The 17,662-nt window shown below is 38.4% G+C and overlaps 1 protein-coding gene across 5 annotated transcripts in view; it reads left to right on the top strand.

The window, feature by feature from the left end:
- Nucleotides 1-17,662, top strand: part of LOC119850223 (amyloid beta precursor protein) — a 296,641-nt gene that overhangs the window by 177,204 nt on the left and 101,775 nt on the right. For 3 of the 5 annotated variants that reach the window (XM_038388150.2, XM_038388151.2, XM_038388152.2), the window contains exon 7: nt 10,323-10,490. The exons of the other annotated variants lie outside the window; for them this stretch is intronic. In XM_038388150.2, coding sequence (XP_038244078.1) covers nt 10,323-10,490 — 168 coding nt within the window. The remainder of the gene's footprint in view (nt 1-10,322; nt 10,491-17,662) is intronic. 5 annotated transcript variants of the gene reach the window in all.

A 17,662-nucleotide genomic window follows, 5' to 3' on the forward strand; every position in this document is an offset into this window, starting at 1 on the left:
GAGGTTAAGATGTTCAGTCTTCAGGCAACTAGGATGTTTAATGTGAAAGTAAACTACAAAAAAGGTGAAGCAACGCATTGAATTTATATAAAAATAGACTGCCACATATAAACATCGACATTTAATGGTGCTGGTTTTAAGAGCCTAAAGATAATCATCTTTAGTTTTTGCATGTAAAATTGGTAAATTGCATGCGTCATGAAGGCAAGATTTTGACTGCAGACAAGTCTAGTGTAATCAGCTCAATGCCAGATTCCCTGTGCAGCAATCTTGAGGCACGTCAGCCCATCTGACCTTCAGTATCTTCATCTCTCTTTAAGTATGAGGCCTCTCTTGATGGGACTGTTACTTGTACCAATTATTTGCATGGTGTTGGTGCTGTAGATGGCTACCCCTGGTTATTTTGTTGAGATGACTAAACTTTCATCGTCAGATTGTGCCACAGCTGCTTCTGCAGCGCTGATGACAGAGTTGTCCTCCTGGAGCAAAATGCTAATAGACTGGTCTGCAGACCAATAACTGGTGGTCTGCAGAGAACTGGCTTTTCTCATGGTATAGGTTCATCTCCTTGTTCCCAGTGGTAAAATGCATTGAAAGAAGCTAAAAATACATTAGGAAATTAAGCAGTTACTGTAAGATGTTGACGGTTGACACAGGGATGTTATGCTGTCACACATGGGAGGAGAGTTGATCTCCATGACTGCAAATAAGGGAGGGTCTGTGAGACTTTCTCTATTAAGATGTGGTTCACGCTAACGTTTGAGAACCTTGTAGAGAGGGCTTCTTTGCCATGGGTGGCTGACTAGCTTTAATCCATTTGGATTACAAGTAAAACTAAGGTCACTTTTCCAGAGGGTTAGGGCAATGAAGTTTATACCATGTATTTACTTCTGGGGGAAATCTGCACCAAAAAATTCTGTGACAAATAATAAAAAACTGTGCACACAATATTTTAAAATTCTGCATATCTTATTTGTCAAAATAACACAATATAATAACACCAGTTTCAGGGTTTTTTGGTAATTTATTTCAAAATACCTGTCAGTATGTTTGTCTGTAACAATACAGGGCAGGCTGGAAAGCGGCTTCTGCCCCCTCCCTATATGCAGCTGGCTGCTCCAGCCCTGAGCCGGCTTCCCTGTCTTCTGGTGCCCTAGCAGCCCTGGTAGGCGAAAGGTGTAATTGCAGCATCTCCCTGGCAGAATGTATTATTCTGCGGGGTGGGAGTGGGGGGGATCTGCAGGGGACATGAATTCTGCACGTATGCCATGGTGCAGAATTTTCACAGGAGTAAATACTGTCCCTGCTGATTGCACATACAATTTTTTCCTCATACTTGCTGGAGGCATAATCGTTATTAGATCCATGAGCATTAAAGAATGTGGTCAGAAGTTCTTCATATTTTATAGGCGTTATCTTTCGTATGTGAAATCAGTGGAAGCTTGTTTTCTTCTCAAACCATAAATTAAACTCTTCTGATAATGGGTGATGCGAAGCCCAGCCAAGTAAATGGACTGACTCCCATTAATGCCAATGGGCATTGGATCAAACCATAAATAAATAAAGCATGTACGGAAACTGAAGCTATATGATGGAAGACATTCATGCTGTTGGCTGTAGTTTCAACATGTGATGCTGTTTCTTATTCCTAAACATGTTTTAACTAGTAGTGACCAAAATACCCATAGCAAAACAGCTCACAACTATATTTCCAACAATCAGGAGCAGAACAATTTTAGACTTTTCTGGAAAATGCCAGAGAGCATGAAAGTTCTCTTGAGCCAATGGCTCATCGAGCTGACATAGTCAAGGTATGTCAGTTTCCTAGCCAGCCAGCAGTACACAAGGGAGTGATGTGGCCAGCATGATGTCCGCCGGCCTATGACTGCCCAAACGCAATGGATCAGGTATCCATTTTGCATCTGGGTGAACTAGAAGTGGCCTTTCAGGGAGAAATTGAGTAAGAATCAAACCCATGGCCATCAGGATTGTCATCAGATGCCTAAACCACTCAGCCACTGCACCTTGACAGATGGCAACCTGTTATTCCATGTCCTGTGGCAAACGTTTTTTAAAGCTGTTGTGTTTTTTAGCAGTTTTTTCTTTATTAAAGAGACTATAGAAAGGATGGATTTGGTGAATTCCTTTCCATTATCCTAGCACAATACTTAGCAATATGCGTATGCCTTTGTCTGACAAGGGCATTTATGCTGTAAGTTTTCAGATAGATTGAACACAGGAATCAGGAGTCCAGGATTCTGTATATCTGTGTGCCACTAACTGGTTATCAGTTTGTAAGTCTGACCGAGGAAGCTGTGTACCTTGACTGGTGGGCTTGAGGTTACGGGCTCTAGGGAACCCAGAAGCCAGCCCTTCTCAGTTCTCTGTTACCCACCCCCATCTGCTGGGAGGTGTTATTCCCGAATTTGTATTCTTAAAGCTACGTGACTGATTTCTGCAGAGTGCAGGAGTGCAGGCACTTCACCCAACCTACATACCAAACAAGGGAAGTCACTTTGAAGACCAGTCAGAACTAGCAGATCAGCTATGGTTCGGCTGAGATCACTGCCTTAATAAACTATAAATTGTTTCAGAACCAGAAAATGATACTGAGATATCGAGATCCCAGAGAGGTTTTGCTAGGATTAACTGAATCATGACGAAACTCTGTTCTCCCATGATGTGTAATTGTTTGTGATTCCATTTCTCCTTCAGCATGGTTGTTGGTAAGCAACATTGTTCCTCTCTTAACTTACATCAAAGAAAAAGCAATTAGATCTTGTTTTTAGTTTAATGCTTCCTGTCAACATATCGGTTAATTAGAGCTTATTTAAAGGCAAGCAGCAGGTTCAACGTAGCAACCTGATGAACATTTGGCAGCTTGCACACATACCATTCAGCAGATGTGGGAGATTCAGCAAAGGCTTGACCACCTGGTTTCCGTAGTCATGCCAGTTAGCAATGATTCACCATCCCTTAATTCAAACAGATTTGTTTAAATATTTAGGAAAGAATTGAAGTGGTGCTGCTTGATGTGGCATTTTGAATGTGTTTCTAACCTGCAGTTGCACATGGGAATCTCTGAGCCAACTTTCTAGCAAAAGAGAAGTGACATGCATTAAGGATGGCAGATGTTAGCCTTATTACTTTACTGTATCTTGTTTGCTATTCCCTGAAACATTTCATTGGATTCTTTAAATCCATTCAGTGACAGTTACTACCTATTACAAGGCAAGTTATTTAGCTTATTACCGGGAAGTGCTGGTGCTATCTATTGCAGGCTTTGATATAGTATAAGAGTATTAATGCCTTGTTCAAAATTAGTTCTGCTTTAGCCCACACTGACTTAATTGCTTTTCCTCCTTTTCTTCTGTGAAAGGTTATTATCTTGGTTTAAGCGTCAGAACATTTTATGTTTTTCTTCACCTAATTTAGGGTGAATTTGATTGGTCGCCTGATTGGGTAAAAGAGTTTGAAAGGGGATAATAGATGCTCATATTGCATTTTAAGAAAATACCTAGACATTTGTACAATAGTGTCCAATGTTATAACTATCTTTCTGTCCATTGACAAAACGCATGTGTGATTTTTTTCCTTACTCTTATGAATGTTAATATGCTTAGTCTAGCCTCGGTTATAGAGAACCATGTATTGGTATATTTTGATTAGTACAACTATGAATTTAATTGGATGTTTTGATTTAAAATTCAGTTGTCTCTCCATAAAAGGATATCTTTAAGTTGTCTTATATCAAATGAAACCTTTTTCACTGTTAATCAGAGCTGCTGAATCGTAAAAGAACATGTTTTTTAATTAAAATTCTGGGCCAAGAACAAACATATTGCAATACTTTATAGAGCAGTTCTGCTGTTTTACATAAGGATGAAAATTTCATTATGATCTATGCTATACTTATTGAATTCTGTCCTCTGCTCATCTGATTCGTCAACAGAAAATATCATTTTAATGTACTGAAACTGTAATGATCTAAAGCTTTGGTTTTATTTACTAATCTGTTTAATATTATCCTACATTATCATCATCTGTGGGGATAAGTCTTTTGGATGAGTGAAATGCATTTCTGTGTTAACCTTCTCAATCAATATGTCTGCTATGTTAGTAAAATCATAGTGTTACGGGAAAGCTGCATCTCTTCTAAAACATACATAAAATGTGAAATTTCATTGATTTAGTCTTACATTCAAGCTGTCTTTTCTTTGTCACTTGACATCTTGATTCTGAGCGAAGTCACTCTTCGCACAAATAAAATGAAAATATGTTTTATACATTTGTTTTACATTGGAATTGGAAGGTTTTGTATTTTAGGCACAGTATACAACTATATTTTATTTATGCCCCGATTATTCCCTGTGAGTAGGCTCCAAATCAGCATTAGAGAGAGAAATTCAATCTTAACTGGCAATTACAATTTTAAGGTATTTAACTGTTTTAAAGAATTGTTCTTTGGCATTGTATTTATAACTAATCGTTCAGCCTTTTTATTTATTTATTTATTTATTTATTTATTTATTTATTTATTTATTAAAACTTTCTCTCTAGAAAGTATCAAAGCTGTTGTGTAGCTAATGCATGGGCTTTATTCCCAGAGCTGGTGCCAGCTCCACAGCTGCGTCCTGCTGAATTCCAAAAACCTCTTAGGTAATTAGTTTTTGTCTTTGAACGTTCAAATTAAAATTTGGCTGCTGGTTTCAGGCATATATTCAGAATGAATAGTTTCTTCTTTAAATATTCCCTTGGGAATAATCCACATAGCAGAACAGTAGCATAGCTTTTTGACAAAGGAAAGTGTAAATACAAACAAAATCAACAAAGGAGTAAACTTTATTTAAAACATAGTTCTATATCTCTGAAGTAGTTACATACTGGAGAGTAATGCTCCTGATGTATATGTAAGTACATCCATAGAGGTTTACAAATGACCCAAATTAAGGGAATAGCAAAAGTACTGTTTGGAACCCTCAATTTTAGTACCTAATGATGTTGAGCAGACACTTTGATGATGTTACATTTGCTAGGGTGTTATGATTCTTTTGCCCACTTTGTTACATTAATCATCTACACTGCAGTTTTTTAGTGGAATATAGATTATAAAATATACTTTATTTTACACCTTATAAAAATACAAAAAAGGGTCCCAGCTCATCAAACACATGCTTAAGTAAATCCCTACTCACCAAAGTGCTTAAGCATGTGTTTAATTTTAAACCCTTTCTAAAGAGTTTTGCTGAATCTGGGTCTACATGAATACAGCATAAAGTTAGCACAGATAGTCTCATAATATTTAAACTGCTTGTATTTCAGTGGCTACCTGCAGTAACTTGTCTTTATCACACACTGTGGCATATTTTATTGTATACACTTTCCATTTTATGACATAAATAGTAATATGAAGCTGCACATTCAGAGGATAGTCTTGGAGATAAAGCATAGTATTGGGAATCAGGAAATTTGGATTTTGTTCCCTTTCTCTGCCAAAGACTTCCTGGGTGTAAGTCACCTAACTTCACTATGAAACTGGGACTTGGCTGCATCAGAGGGCTGTTGTTAGGGTGAATGTTACGCATTTCTAAAGAAGGGCTTTGGGATTCTCAGATGGAAGGGTGCTGTAGAAGGTCAAAGTGTTGATGTTATAAAATGACATCATGACGAAATGACATTATGAGGAAAACTATTGGAAAATGCTGGATAATTACAATAGAGCAAAGTTATGGAATCTTGACTTTTGCTTTTCCTGATTGTTGATTGATTTTAACTGTATGGATCTTTGAGATTTTCAAAGGCACTAAGTGGAGTTAGAAGCTTAGCTCCCCTGGAAGCCATTTGGTTGTCTAATTCCCATTTTTGTCTTTGAAAATATCCACTGTATTTCTTTAGATTTCATTTCCTAGATTTTTTAAAGAGTGAAACAGACTACACCCACATTTCAGTGTGCTCAGATCCTGTTAAGTCATCTTTAAAATGTTTAAGGTGGAATAGGTCTTTAAGGTGACAAAATAAGAACTGGTCAGAAAAGTGAATGTTTTCCTATGAGAAATTTCATTTGAAATTTTTCGGTTGAAACATTTTGGTTTTCCCACAGAAAGTTTCAAGCCAATATGAAAAAAGAAAACCGGAAACATTTGTTTCAAATTGACATTTTGAAATGAAGCAAAAATGTTCATTATATTTCAACTTAAAAATGTAACTCAAAATTTCAGTAAAGTAAGCAAAATCATACTTATTTCCTTTGTAATAAAGCTAGGTATCACTATTAACTGTTAAGTGCTAGGTATTATTTTGTGTCATTTTTCAGTATCAAAAAACAAAAATGAAACAACCTTTTAAGTTAAAATGCAACAAACATATTTCATTTCAAAATGTCAATTCAAATGGTCAAAACAGAAATTGTCGTTTCCTGTGGGAAAATTGTAATTTTGAAACATTTTTCATAGGAAAATATAATATGAAAATTTTTTCATATGAAAAGCAGAGAGATTAAAATTATCTTTAAGCCTGCAAACTTTTCCCGCAAAATTTACAACTACCTCTATTAATGACACACTGATCAATGAGCACTTGTGAAATAGCTTGGTGTAAGCAGCTGTAAATCCAAAAGTCCAAATGTTTGAAAAGTGTTATGCTTCTAAATTTGACCACTCAAAATGTTTTACTGTAGCTTCTTTTCAATCAATAACTTCATTATCTAGTCATTTCAAAACCTGTTATGGAGATGTCCCTTCGTGAGAGAGATATTTACTGGCTATATTAAAAGTTCAGCTGTTTTTTAGTTACTTGTGTGGGAAAAGTATGGCAATTTTGTCAAATCATTTCTGACGATTAGAACTCAAAAATTTGAGCTGTAAACATTTAGCATAAATTTTCTGGACAGGCTAGCAACAGGAAACCCTCATTCCTGGGCAAGGACAATGCACTGGAAATTCTGAGTACCAAAAGTGAATTGTTTGAGAAAGTCTGAGCATGTGAAAACAGCAGGTTAGAACTTGAACTATTCAGAAATATTAGCTATAACAAGCACTACAGAAAAGCTCGCTCTCTTTAATTTGCCTTGCTTTCTTGCAGCCAAAGGCAAAGAATTGCTTCAGTTCTTAATCAGTTCTCAGAAACAAGATTAAAAAATGAAAGTTAACATTTTGCCACAGTGTAATTTAATTTTTCTAGTTATCACGGATAATTTGTTCCCAGTGTGGCCTTACTAGTGAGCCTTCCTTTATATTTTTTGGGGGAAAATTAAATGCAAAGAATGTTTTTAATTCTAAATGACATGATTGTGCAATATGTACTCTCTGCTGCTAACTGTAAGTGTACCATTGCGCTCAGATGATGGGCCAGTACAGATGACAAGGGCAAGCGGAGGGGAGACCAGGAGAGATATTGACTCTGAATTACAGTCTGCTGCCTTAATCAAGGCCAGTCATAAAGTGACAGTCCAGCCCCATGTTTGTATCCTGTTGTTAATCTCTAGGTGTTCAATGCTCCTCTCATCCCCACACAGCAGATCTATGTTTTGATATTCCAGTCTCCTGGCAATGAAACACCATCCATACAAGGTGTCAAGACCTACAATGTAGATCTGAGCGGAGGATTTTGCCCTGTGGTAGCACCGGCTTCCTCCTGGGGAGGGAAAAGGAAGGCATGTCTCTAGCCCTGCATTAAGTTCAAGGAGGGAGTCTAATTTCATTTCATGATTGAGTGGTCACTCTTTAAAGGGCTATATTTTCCATTTTCATGCAAACAGATTGTAGTAGTTCTACTGCAAGGTTCATATTAAACTCAATGGCATTTTTCTGACTGCCAGTCAAATGAATTCTTAATATGTATAAATGTCTGTAGTGCCCCAAGAGTTGATTCCTGATTATCAACTCATCAGTGAAATAATGGCAATATCATCTTCATTTTTTTTCACATTATGTAGGTAGCAAAAATATACAGGGTACTAAAAGTCATTGCTTTATTGTTCCTATGTGTGAGACATGTAGAGATTGTCCCCACTTACTGGTGAGGGCAGGTCTACACTATGGGGCTAAGTTGACCTAAGTTACGCAACTCCAGCTACATACCTTAGGTCAACTTACTGTGGTATCTACACCACACTTGGTCGACGGGAGAGCGATCAGCGGTCGATTTAGCGGGTCTTCACTAGACCCACTAAATTGAGCCCCGGTGGATCGATCGCCACGCATCAATCCCCCAGTAAGTGGAATCAAGCCCACAGATTAAAAAGGAAATATCAAAGTGAGTCTTTGGAACTTTCACATACTGATAAGAGTGTGTGAAATATAAAATGATAAAATAACTTACGCTTCATAACAAAATTTAGATGTATCAGGGGAATCCTGGAAGGCATTTACTTCTTTATATATTGAGGTTGATTGACAGTTGCATTAACTGAATTATTGTTTAAAAGACCAAGAAATGTAAGGTCCTGTGTTCTTGAAATTTGGTATTCTTTCAGCAAAACTGTTCTTGATTATACCTGTCTCTTTCATGTCAATCACTCTACTAGTGATTAATTTTTAAAATGAAATTTGTGGGGTTCCTCCATGTATTCAAAGCCAGGGAAAGTTACTTTGTGTGTAGACTATATAACTATGTTGTGTAAAAATCAAGCAAGAGTAACTGGTATGGAAAACACTGTGTACTGTAAATCATACCTGTCCTGGTTTTTAAAAGTAAGACGCTAACTCTCCCCTACCATAACTTATTTCATTCATTTCTACATACTAAACAGTGTAAGTGCCTAATACACTGTTGATATGTCTGTGTAAAGCTTTGTGTTGGATCAATCATAAATGCTTTACAGTAAGTTATTATTGATATAAATATACATGTGTGTTGATTACCTGCAGAAATTTGATATAAAATGCACACTGCTGAAAGGAGGTGGGAAGGGTTGTATGCTAAACAGAGATGAACCAAACAGCCTAGAAGAAAAGAGGCTGTGAAGCAGCCAATGAAACTCTCCAAATCTGGGCTAATTCCAGTGAGAGCCTCTCAGGGGTGAAGAGCATGGGGAGATTTCCAATGCTACATACACGAGCAGGTGTTGAGGTGACCAAGGGGAAGACCCAATTTCAATAGTAAGGAGTCAGCCTTCCACAAAATTAAGACTTGTGAAGTAATGTCAAACATTTGTAGATAAGTTACCAGTTGTCTGCCATTATTTTGAACCCATGTCTGATGAAAGCATAGAGGGGGAAGTACTGGTATTTATATTCTACAATTTTGCAAATGATATACAGCATGCTGAATGTGAACGCTGTTTTTCCTGTTTGGAACATTACTGGTAAAGGGTTATATATGTATCCACGTGATGGGCTGAATTCCAATTTAAGGACAGAGTTCCTGCATACACTTTTTATTCTTTGATCTTAATTTGTACAGCTCAGTTCCCCACAGATTTCCTGTTGAGTTTCAGTGCAAATGCAGTGACTGTTCTAGCTCCCAGTGAAAACTGAGAAACACAAATCATGATGTACGTTCAAAGCAGATTTCGTACTGTCATACGATATGTTAAGTAAGGAGGAGAATCAGCCCTATTCACAAAGCCGGTGCACCATTTAAATCTTATTTTGAGGGCTTTTGTGGATTTAAATGATAGATAAGCCTTGCACTGAGTTTCTACACATGAGGGAGTTTCAACCAAAATGATTGTGTTTGTGTATGGAAGGAATTTTATTCCCTGCATCATTTATATAGTCTTTTTACAAGCCATGAAATCTCAGTATTTTAGATGTATTTTTTAATAGTTTGATGTGTAGATGTTTCCTGCTATCAAGAGTTTCTCCAAAGACAATTATTCAAACTTCCTCATGGGCAAAACTCCAATTAAGGGCTTGTCCACACACACAGGTTATACTGTTTTAACCGTACCAGTATACTTATAGTGATATCCACCCTCGTGTGGATACTGGTATAGCGACTCCCATAAGAGATAGGGATCTAAAAGACATCTTTATCCAGTATAACTATGTCCACACTAGGGGCTATACCAGTATAACTATTTCAGCAAATGATCATGCCACTAACTATCTATAATAGATATACAAGTACAAAAATTGTATGTAGAGCAGGAGGGATTTAGTTGTGTTAATCCAGATGAGAATACATTGTTTTAGAGACTAGATAGTGAGTTAAAGTGTAGTAGTTGAATTGGTTTGTGAAAGATATAGATGCTTCCTTGATGCATCCATTTTGTAGCTAATATGCAAGAGTTAGAACATGTAAGTAAACTTGTGTAGATGAAAAGCAAGACAATACCATTTTCATGCTAAATGTAGTTCCTCCACATCTCCTATAATTAGAGGTGTGCTCTGAACAAGCTGAGACTGGTCCTTGCCGAGCAATGATCTCCCGCTGGTACTTTGATGTGACTGAAGGAAAGTGTGCACCATTCTTTTACGGCGGATGTGGTGGGAACCGAAACAACTTTGACTCTGAGGAATACTGCATGGCAGTCTGTGGCAGCGTCAGTAAGTGGACCTCTCAAGCCTGTAGCAGTCTTTCTCTCTCTTGCCACTGACTCTGCTGTTTGTAACAGATGTTTTTTCTGATTCTTGGGATGGGCCTGTGCTACCACTAACCATATTTCTGTCAAGATGTTATAATTGCCCATGTTCTATAGAGTGTGTTCACTCATTAATATCTGTCTTTCTAATCCAGCATGACAGTGGATGACTTCTTTAATCTATGTTATAGATGCAAGGGTCTTGCAACTTGGGAATGAACATTTTGTCCTCTTACATTTCTATCAACAGGACAGTTTACAGCTATGGTGTCTCATATAGGTCTTTCTGTAAAAGTGTATTAACATTTCTGTGTCTCTGTGTTTGTGTTCATACATGTATTATGCATGTGCAAAAAAACCCTCAAAACCAAATTTATACCCAGTTGTTAGTGAAGCTTTAAGTGAGTTAAAATAGTTTTAGAATCTCATGAAAATGCTGTTTTATATTGTATTTCTTTATTTAGGTTCCTGTTTTTATCAAAGCAACACAAACACATCAAAATGTCATGATATTTATTTCCACACTTAAATATTAAGCATTCACTTCTTCCTTTTGGAAGCTGGTTGTTAGTGTGTGTGTGTGCGCATGTGTGTAAATAAGTAACTTGGAAATATATATTTTTTACACGAAAAGAAGAAATATATTTGCCATTTGAGGTTTAGGTCTTCAAGTGTGATGATACACATTAATATGAATTACTTGCTGCCTATTTTATGTTTAATACACCATATATTTTAATGGTTAACTTTCATGGAGAAGAAATACTCGCTCTTGAGTCTTCAGTTTGTGAAGCATTGCTGTCCCCCACTGGGGAATACTGAAGCTGATAAAACAAAGATTAAATTTAATCTGGATGTATTTTGACTTGTGAGCCTCTTGTACTGTCCCTTTTCCTTTGCGTGGAGGCTGTCCATAAATTATGGAACATATGTTTTGGTAGTTTTCAAGGCCCACCCACCCTTTGTAACACTGAAACAAACATCCAAAATCAAGGAGTCATTCCCCCAACATGTTCCATAATTTATGAACAGCCCGTGTCTGCTTTATTCATAGGAATTATAGCCTCTTTTTACAAATGAAATGTACTGAGGCAGTTCCCTCTCCTGTGTGGATTGCCTGCCGCTTCTGACTTCTGTTTCTGTGGCACAGGAAACAGACAGGACACGTGTCTTGATGAAGTTGATGCCAGTTTTAGCAAGATGAGACTCAGGGACAATCACAGGAATGAAGGTCTCTGTTATAATTATTTGAGATTTGTCCTCCAATGAATCTTATCTATACATTTATTTTTATGTATATTAGCTTCCGTGGCTGTTTAGTCACAGCTGACTTATTGAGTATAAGTAATCAGCATACATGGGACAAGGCACTTTAAACTATGACAAAGTAAGTTGGGTTCATGGCTTGTCCTTGGTCCATATATGGAATGAGCATAGGGTATGAAACTTCACTTTAAAATGGATTCGGATTTTTTGACTTTAGAATGCATAATGGATGGATTAGTATTCACAATAGCAACAATACAAAGAAGTGAACATGCATAAGATTATGGCAAGAGTTTGATCAGATGGTAGATTCAGAAGTTAGTGATTTTAACAACATCCTTTACAACTTACAGGAATTGGCTTTGGCCAAGTTTCAGGGCTAGAACAAAGAGAAGCTTCTCAGATGCTGATCAGTAATTTAGTTTGCCTGGGAATTTTCTACAAATAAGAATTTATTTTTCTGTATTAGAGATCAAAGATATTTTTGCAGGGGCTTGTCCATCATTTATCACTTTGGCAGGAGGTAAATGCTTGAAGTGCTTCTGCATCCTTCACTTCTTAGTAGTAATCTCAAGGCACTTAACACAAGTGAGGAAGGATTTTGTATTTTACCATTTTTTCCCTAAATTGGGGCAGTTTTTCTTTCCTTAATTCCCTTCCCAGTATAGTCACTATGTAATATTTTTTTATTAATTATTATTATTATTATTATTATTACTATTTATTATTATTTGTAGTACTTTAGTGCCTAGGAGTCCTAGTCCTGGCCAGAGCCTGTGGCGCAGAGGCCCATTGGAGCTAACTGGCAAAGGGTTCATTGTTCTCTATAAGCAACTCTGTCTCAGCCCTGACAAACTCACTGCACCTAATACACTGTTTTCATTATATTTATCCATAAAGGGTAGCTAGTGAGGTCTCTACTGAAAGCTTGTAACCTATCAGTGCTCATAATCATTGCGAGATGTGTGTACTGGTAGTATTTAAGAATTAATGTAACTACTGAGAATTATGCCTTTATGGTCTTGGAGTAAAATTTAGTCACCAGGTAACCATGTGTCTTGGTCATGACCCATTCAAGTGGGAGGGAGTGGTCACCCCACCTTGGCTGACTGATTATCCAATGTATTATTCAATTGCCTACCCTTGCCCCATCCCAGAACTAGGATTACCCTCTGGCTGGTATTTGACAGGCCTGGTCAGAATTTTTATAGATTTTTCCAGTTGCCAGAAAAATAATTTAATCTGTCGGGATTTTTTTTATGTGGATCTAAAGATTTGCATTATCATCACAATACATGGGGATGTCTAATGTTAAAAGATTCTGTGTCCAGCTAAAGATGCTGCAGTGTTCCCACTTCTGCAGTTTAAGTAAGAAGATTGATAACATCATTTTATCTCTGTGTTATCTCTCTCGATAGTGTACAAGTAGCTGTTGAAGGGTGCAGGTGTTGCGGAGTTGCATTGTGGTTGGGGGCAAGGGTTGTGGTGGGCTTGCCTTGTGAAGGGGAGTGCCTGTTTTTTTGCATTTCAAAGGTGGTAACTCTACCCAGAACAGTCAATGAAAAACCATCAGAGACAATTGTAAATAATCAAAACCACATGTAGGTAAAAAGGAACACCATAACAGACAGAGATCACCTTGTCTGTGAATAAAGGCAAAAGACTGATTCAGTATATGACAGGGCAGACAAAGACACTCTGCATCCATTCACTGAGGAGGAATCTTGTTGAGCAAGAGTGTTTTCCATGAAAGATTGGATCCTGGTTCCTGTGAAGCCTGCAACAGACTGACCTGTGCCGGGGGGAAAACTACTTTATTAGATAGGAAAGGTAACTATTAATAAGTATAGGCCTTAGTTAATGTTTTGTAATTTTGTTTTAAATTGTAACCATTTGCTTCCATCATGCTCTCTTGTTTCAAAATAAGATTTATTTAAGTTTTATTATAAGTGCTCACAAGTGCTGTGCATTACGCAGGAGCAGTGATTTAAGATAAAACTGTTAAAATGGGGTACATGCCACTGGGAGCAGATAGAGTTGCCAGGCGTCCGGTTTTCAACTGGAATGCCCTGTCAAAAAGGGACCCCGGCGGCTTTGGTCAGCAGTGCTGATGGGGCCATTATAAGTCCGGTCGGCGGGGCTAAGGCAAGCTCCCTGCCTGCCCTGGCTCTGCGCAGTTCCCAGAAGAGGCCAGTAAATCCCTGGGTGCCCCATTGGCCAAGAACCACGGCCAATGGGAGCTACAGGAACGGTGCCTATGGGCAAGGGCAGCCCTCGGAGCCCCCTGGCTGCCCCTGCACCCAGAGGCTGCAGGGACATGCTGGCCACTTCCAGGAGCCACCTGAGGTCAGCGCCTCCTGGAGCCCGCACCCCTGCCCCATGCTTGAGCCACCTCCCGGAGCCCACACCCCTACCCCACACCCTGCACTTGAGCCCCCTCCTGGACCCCACACCCTGCATCCTGAACCCCCTCCCGGAGCCCACACCCTGCACCCCAACCCCCAGCCCAGTGAAAATGAGTGAGTGAGGGTAGGGGAGAATTGGCAATGGAGGGAGGGGGGTGGAGGAGGCTGGGCCTTGGGAAAGGGATGGTGCAGGTGGGTGAGGCCTCAGGGAAGGGTGGGGCAAGTGCGTTCAGTTTTGTGCAATTAGAAAGTTGGCAACCTTGGGAGCAGAGGATCTGTAATTTCTGTAAGTAGCCTTGTCAGGGGCTGGATATCACAGGGGAATACTTCAAGGGGACTTGGGAACTGGGGTACATTTTTTTTTAACCTGCAAGGCAAAGACAGGGCTGGCGTAGCCCACAAGAGGGCTTGTGGCTGAAAAGCTGTAGCTATTAGGGACCTAACACCCAGTCAGAACATGCAAGACCCCCTCTTGTTAAAAGCAGGGGGTAACAAAGTGACTTTCAATCCAGAGTACCCCAAAAACCATCACAGGGCCCCATTGTACTGAGACAGTATTGCTCAGCATGAACCACAAGGAGTCTGGTGGCACCTCAGACAACAAGGAGTCTGGTGGCACTTGTTAGTCTTTAAGGTGCCACTAGACTCCTTGTTGTTTTTATGGATACAGACTAACACAGCTACCCCCTGATACTTGTTCAGCAGCCTAAATGTTATCAAGGTTATTTTTTGCATCATGTCAAAGGAGAGTTTTTGAGGAGGGATTTGAAAGTGGATAACGAGGTAGCTTTGCAGATGTTTATGGGGAGCTCCTCCCAAACATGAGGGGCAACTTGGGAGAAAGCATGAAGGGGCTTCTTTGAAAATGTAACACATGGGTGATGGTGGCTGGTATCATGAGGTGAGAGACAACATTTCAGTAATGTGTGAGAGGTAGTAGGTAGGGTGGACATAGCCGATGAACAGCCTTGAAAGTGAAGACAAGCAGCTTATGTTTGATGTGATAGAGAATGGGGAGTGAGTGAACGGATGCAAAGAGAGGGGTGACGTGGTCAAAGCAACTGTTTAAGAAAGTGATCTTTGCAACAGCATTCTGAATGGATAGGAGTACGATAAAATTGCATTTGTCAAAGCCCTAGAAAAGAATATTGTAGTAATCAAGGTGCAAGATGATGAGAGCCCGAATGACGGTTTTAGCTGTGTTGTGTGGATGAATAGGAAAGGTTGCATCTTAGAGATGTTACATGGAAAGTTAGCTTTGTGCTAACTAGAAGAGAGTATCAATGCCAGTACAGGCACTGGGTGGTGAATAGTGTAGGAAAGGTAAACTTCCTTCCCCAAAAATGGCTTATCTCAGAATTATAGTGAACTTTCTCTCAAATGCATTTTCTTTGGATGTTCTGCCTTGCTGTGATGTACACCAATGGTATGTAACTGTTGCATTTAAAAGGCTGATAGGCTGAGAATTATGTAACAGTAAGTTTGAAAGCTTTACATAGTAAGTTTGAAAGCAAATATAATTTCCAAAACATTAAATATGAAGTAATTTTCCATTCCTGCACTGTTAATAATGTTTCTGTCCAAATAATTAGAAGTTCGTAGAATAAGATGTGTAATTAAGTTGTAGATTACTTAATTCAATAAATATGAGAGAATCAGTATGCAGACTTTTGAGCCAGGACAGGAGGTAAGGTAATAAAAACAGAAGAAAAACGATGATTAATAGAAAGGACTTCCAGGGAGCAACGGATGTGTAACTCCATTAAACTGTACTTGTAAGTCATTGTAGTTAAACTCATGAATGTCCTAAAACAAAACCCATGAAAAGCATAAATTTGAAAAGGGAAGAGATGTGGGATATTTCAGTCACAAAGGCCTCACTTCTTTTTTGTAATGTGGAAATTATGACTATTGTGTGCCATTCTAACCTTTTTCAGACACCTTTGCCTAATTCAGTGACATTTTGTTGTTTTCTTAGAAGTACAGCAACATTTTGAAGTTGGAGATGGAGAGGAACTAAAAGTTTGGTCTCATAATGGGACCTAGCCATGACTCCTTTTAATGTGTAATTTATGAATCCCCATGCATATGATCAATTCTAATGCAAGTGGCACTTTTTCTGAAAATCTGACCTCAAGAAACAATGGCTATTTTTCCGATAGAAAATACATTAGCCTGGGTGTCCTAGCCTAGTTTTAATTTGGGTGATTCCTGTGTCCCTTAAATTCCATATCAATATGGCAGCCCATTGGATTGAGTATTGGAAATTTGTTTTGATCTTTTGTGATAATGCCAAACGCGGATATTGATCATGATATCCACTGTCACAGGAATAGTACATAGCCCTGAACTCAGGTTTCAACAGATGTTGTTTGAGTTCTTCAATAAACACACTTTAAAAGATGTTCCCTAGCTCCAGAAGTCGGATCTGTAATTCTCCAAAGTTTGGCATGGGTTTGGAGCAATGCCGCAGTTCAGGCCCAACCAATGTTTATTAAGTCTACCCATGGTTATGGAGCTTTGATTATGGAGCTTTGAATTCATGGCCTGAAGCTCCAAGAGTGGGACAGTGGGTTCCAGGGCTCAACCAGGATCCAGGGCAGTTGGGAGGGATGTGATTTTTTTTTATTTTTTTTTTTTAAGTATTTTGAGAATGCATTTGCAGATTAAAAAGAAAATGTTCCTTATGCTTAAATCCAAATACAGAATACTTAAAATACATAAGGTACAAAAAAAAATACTTAAGTATGCACTTAAGTACATGGGAACACTCTCTCTCACACACATGTATAGCAACTCTCTCATCCACAAGATGACTATATTTCATTGGAGCAGTATATAATTTGTGAATAGTAGTGTATATATACATAATATTCAGTGAATGAATAGATTACTTCTGAAATGCAATATATTTAACTATATCATCAGTGTAAGATTTAGGTCAAAGCTTTTTAGTCACTGACTAAACAAATTCAGATACTTACAGCATTTAACATAAGCTTTCATTAATTCATCCTTTCCCACATCCTCCACTAAGTTTATTTATGGAATGTCTTGGGAAGATGGGTTTTCAATATTCTCATTGCTAATTTAGGAGAGACACTGTTTTACGTGACAGTAATACAGTTCTTATTTGGACAAATTACTAAAGCTAGGTAGTTCAGCCTGTGTATTACTGTCCTATAAAAAAAAGTCCAGAAAGCAAGCAAACAAAACTATGACTGTAAAACTGTAGTGTTTTTGTTTTTTTATTTTTAAGAAATTTACTAGTTGAGAGATGGAACAAGATTAAAGGAAGAGAAAGGGAGGCATATTGGTCCATGGTAAGAAGCCATAACTTTATATTTAGGAGAAAGCAAGGATGTACAGAAAGTGCTGGGATATCACTACAGGACGATCACCAGGTAATAAGAGGTTTACACAGTTTTACAGTTAATCTTATTTAATTAGCCAGCCATGAACCAGC

Source organism: Dermochelys coriacea, chromosome 1, assembly GCF_009764565.3.
Source record: "Dermochelys coriacea isolate rDerCor1 chromosome 1, rDerCor1.pri.v4, whole genome shotgun sequence".
Lineage (NCBI taxonomy): Eukaryota > Metazoa > Chordata > Testudines > Dermochelyidae > Dermochelys > Dermochelys coriacea.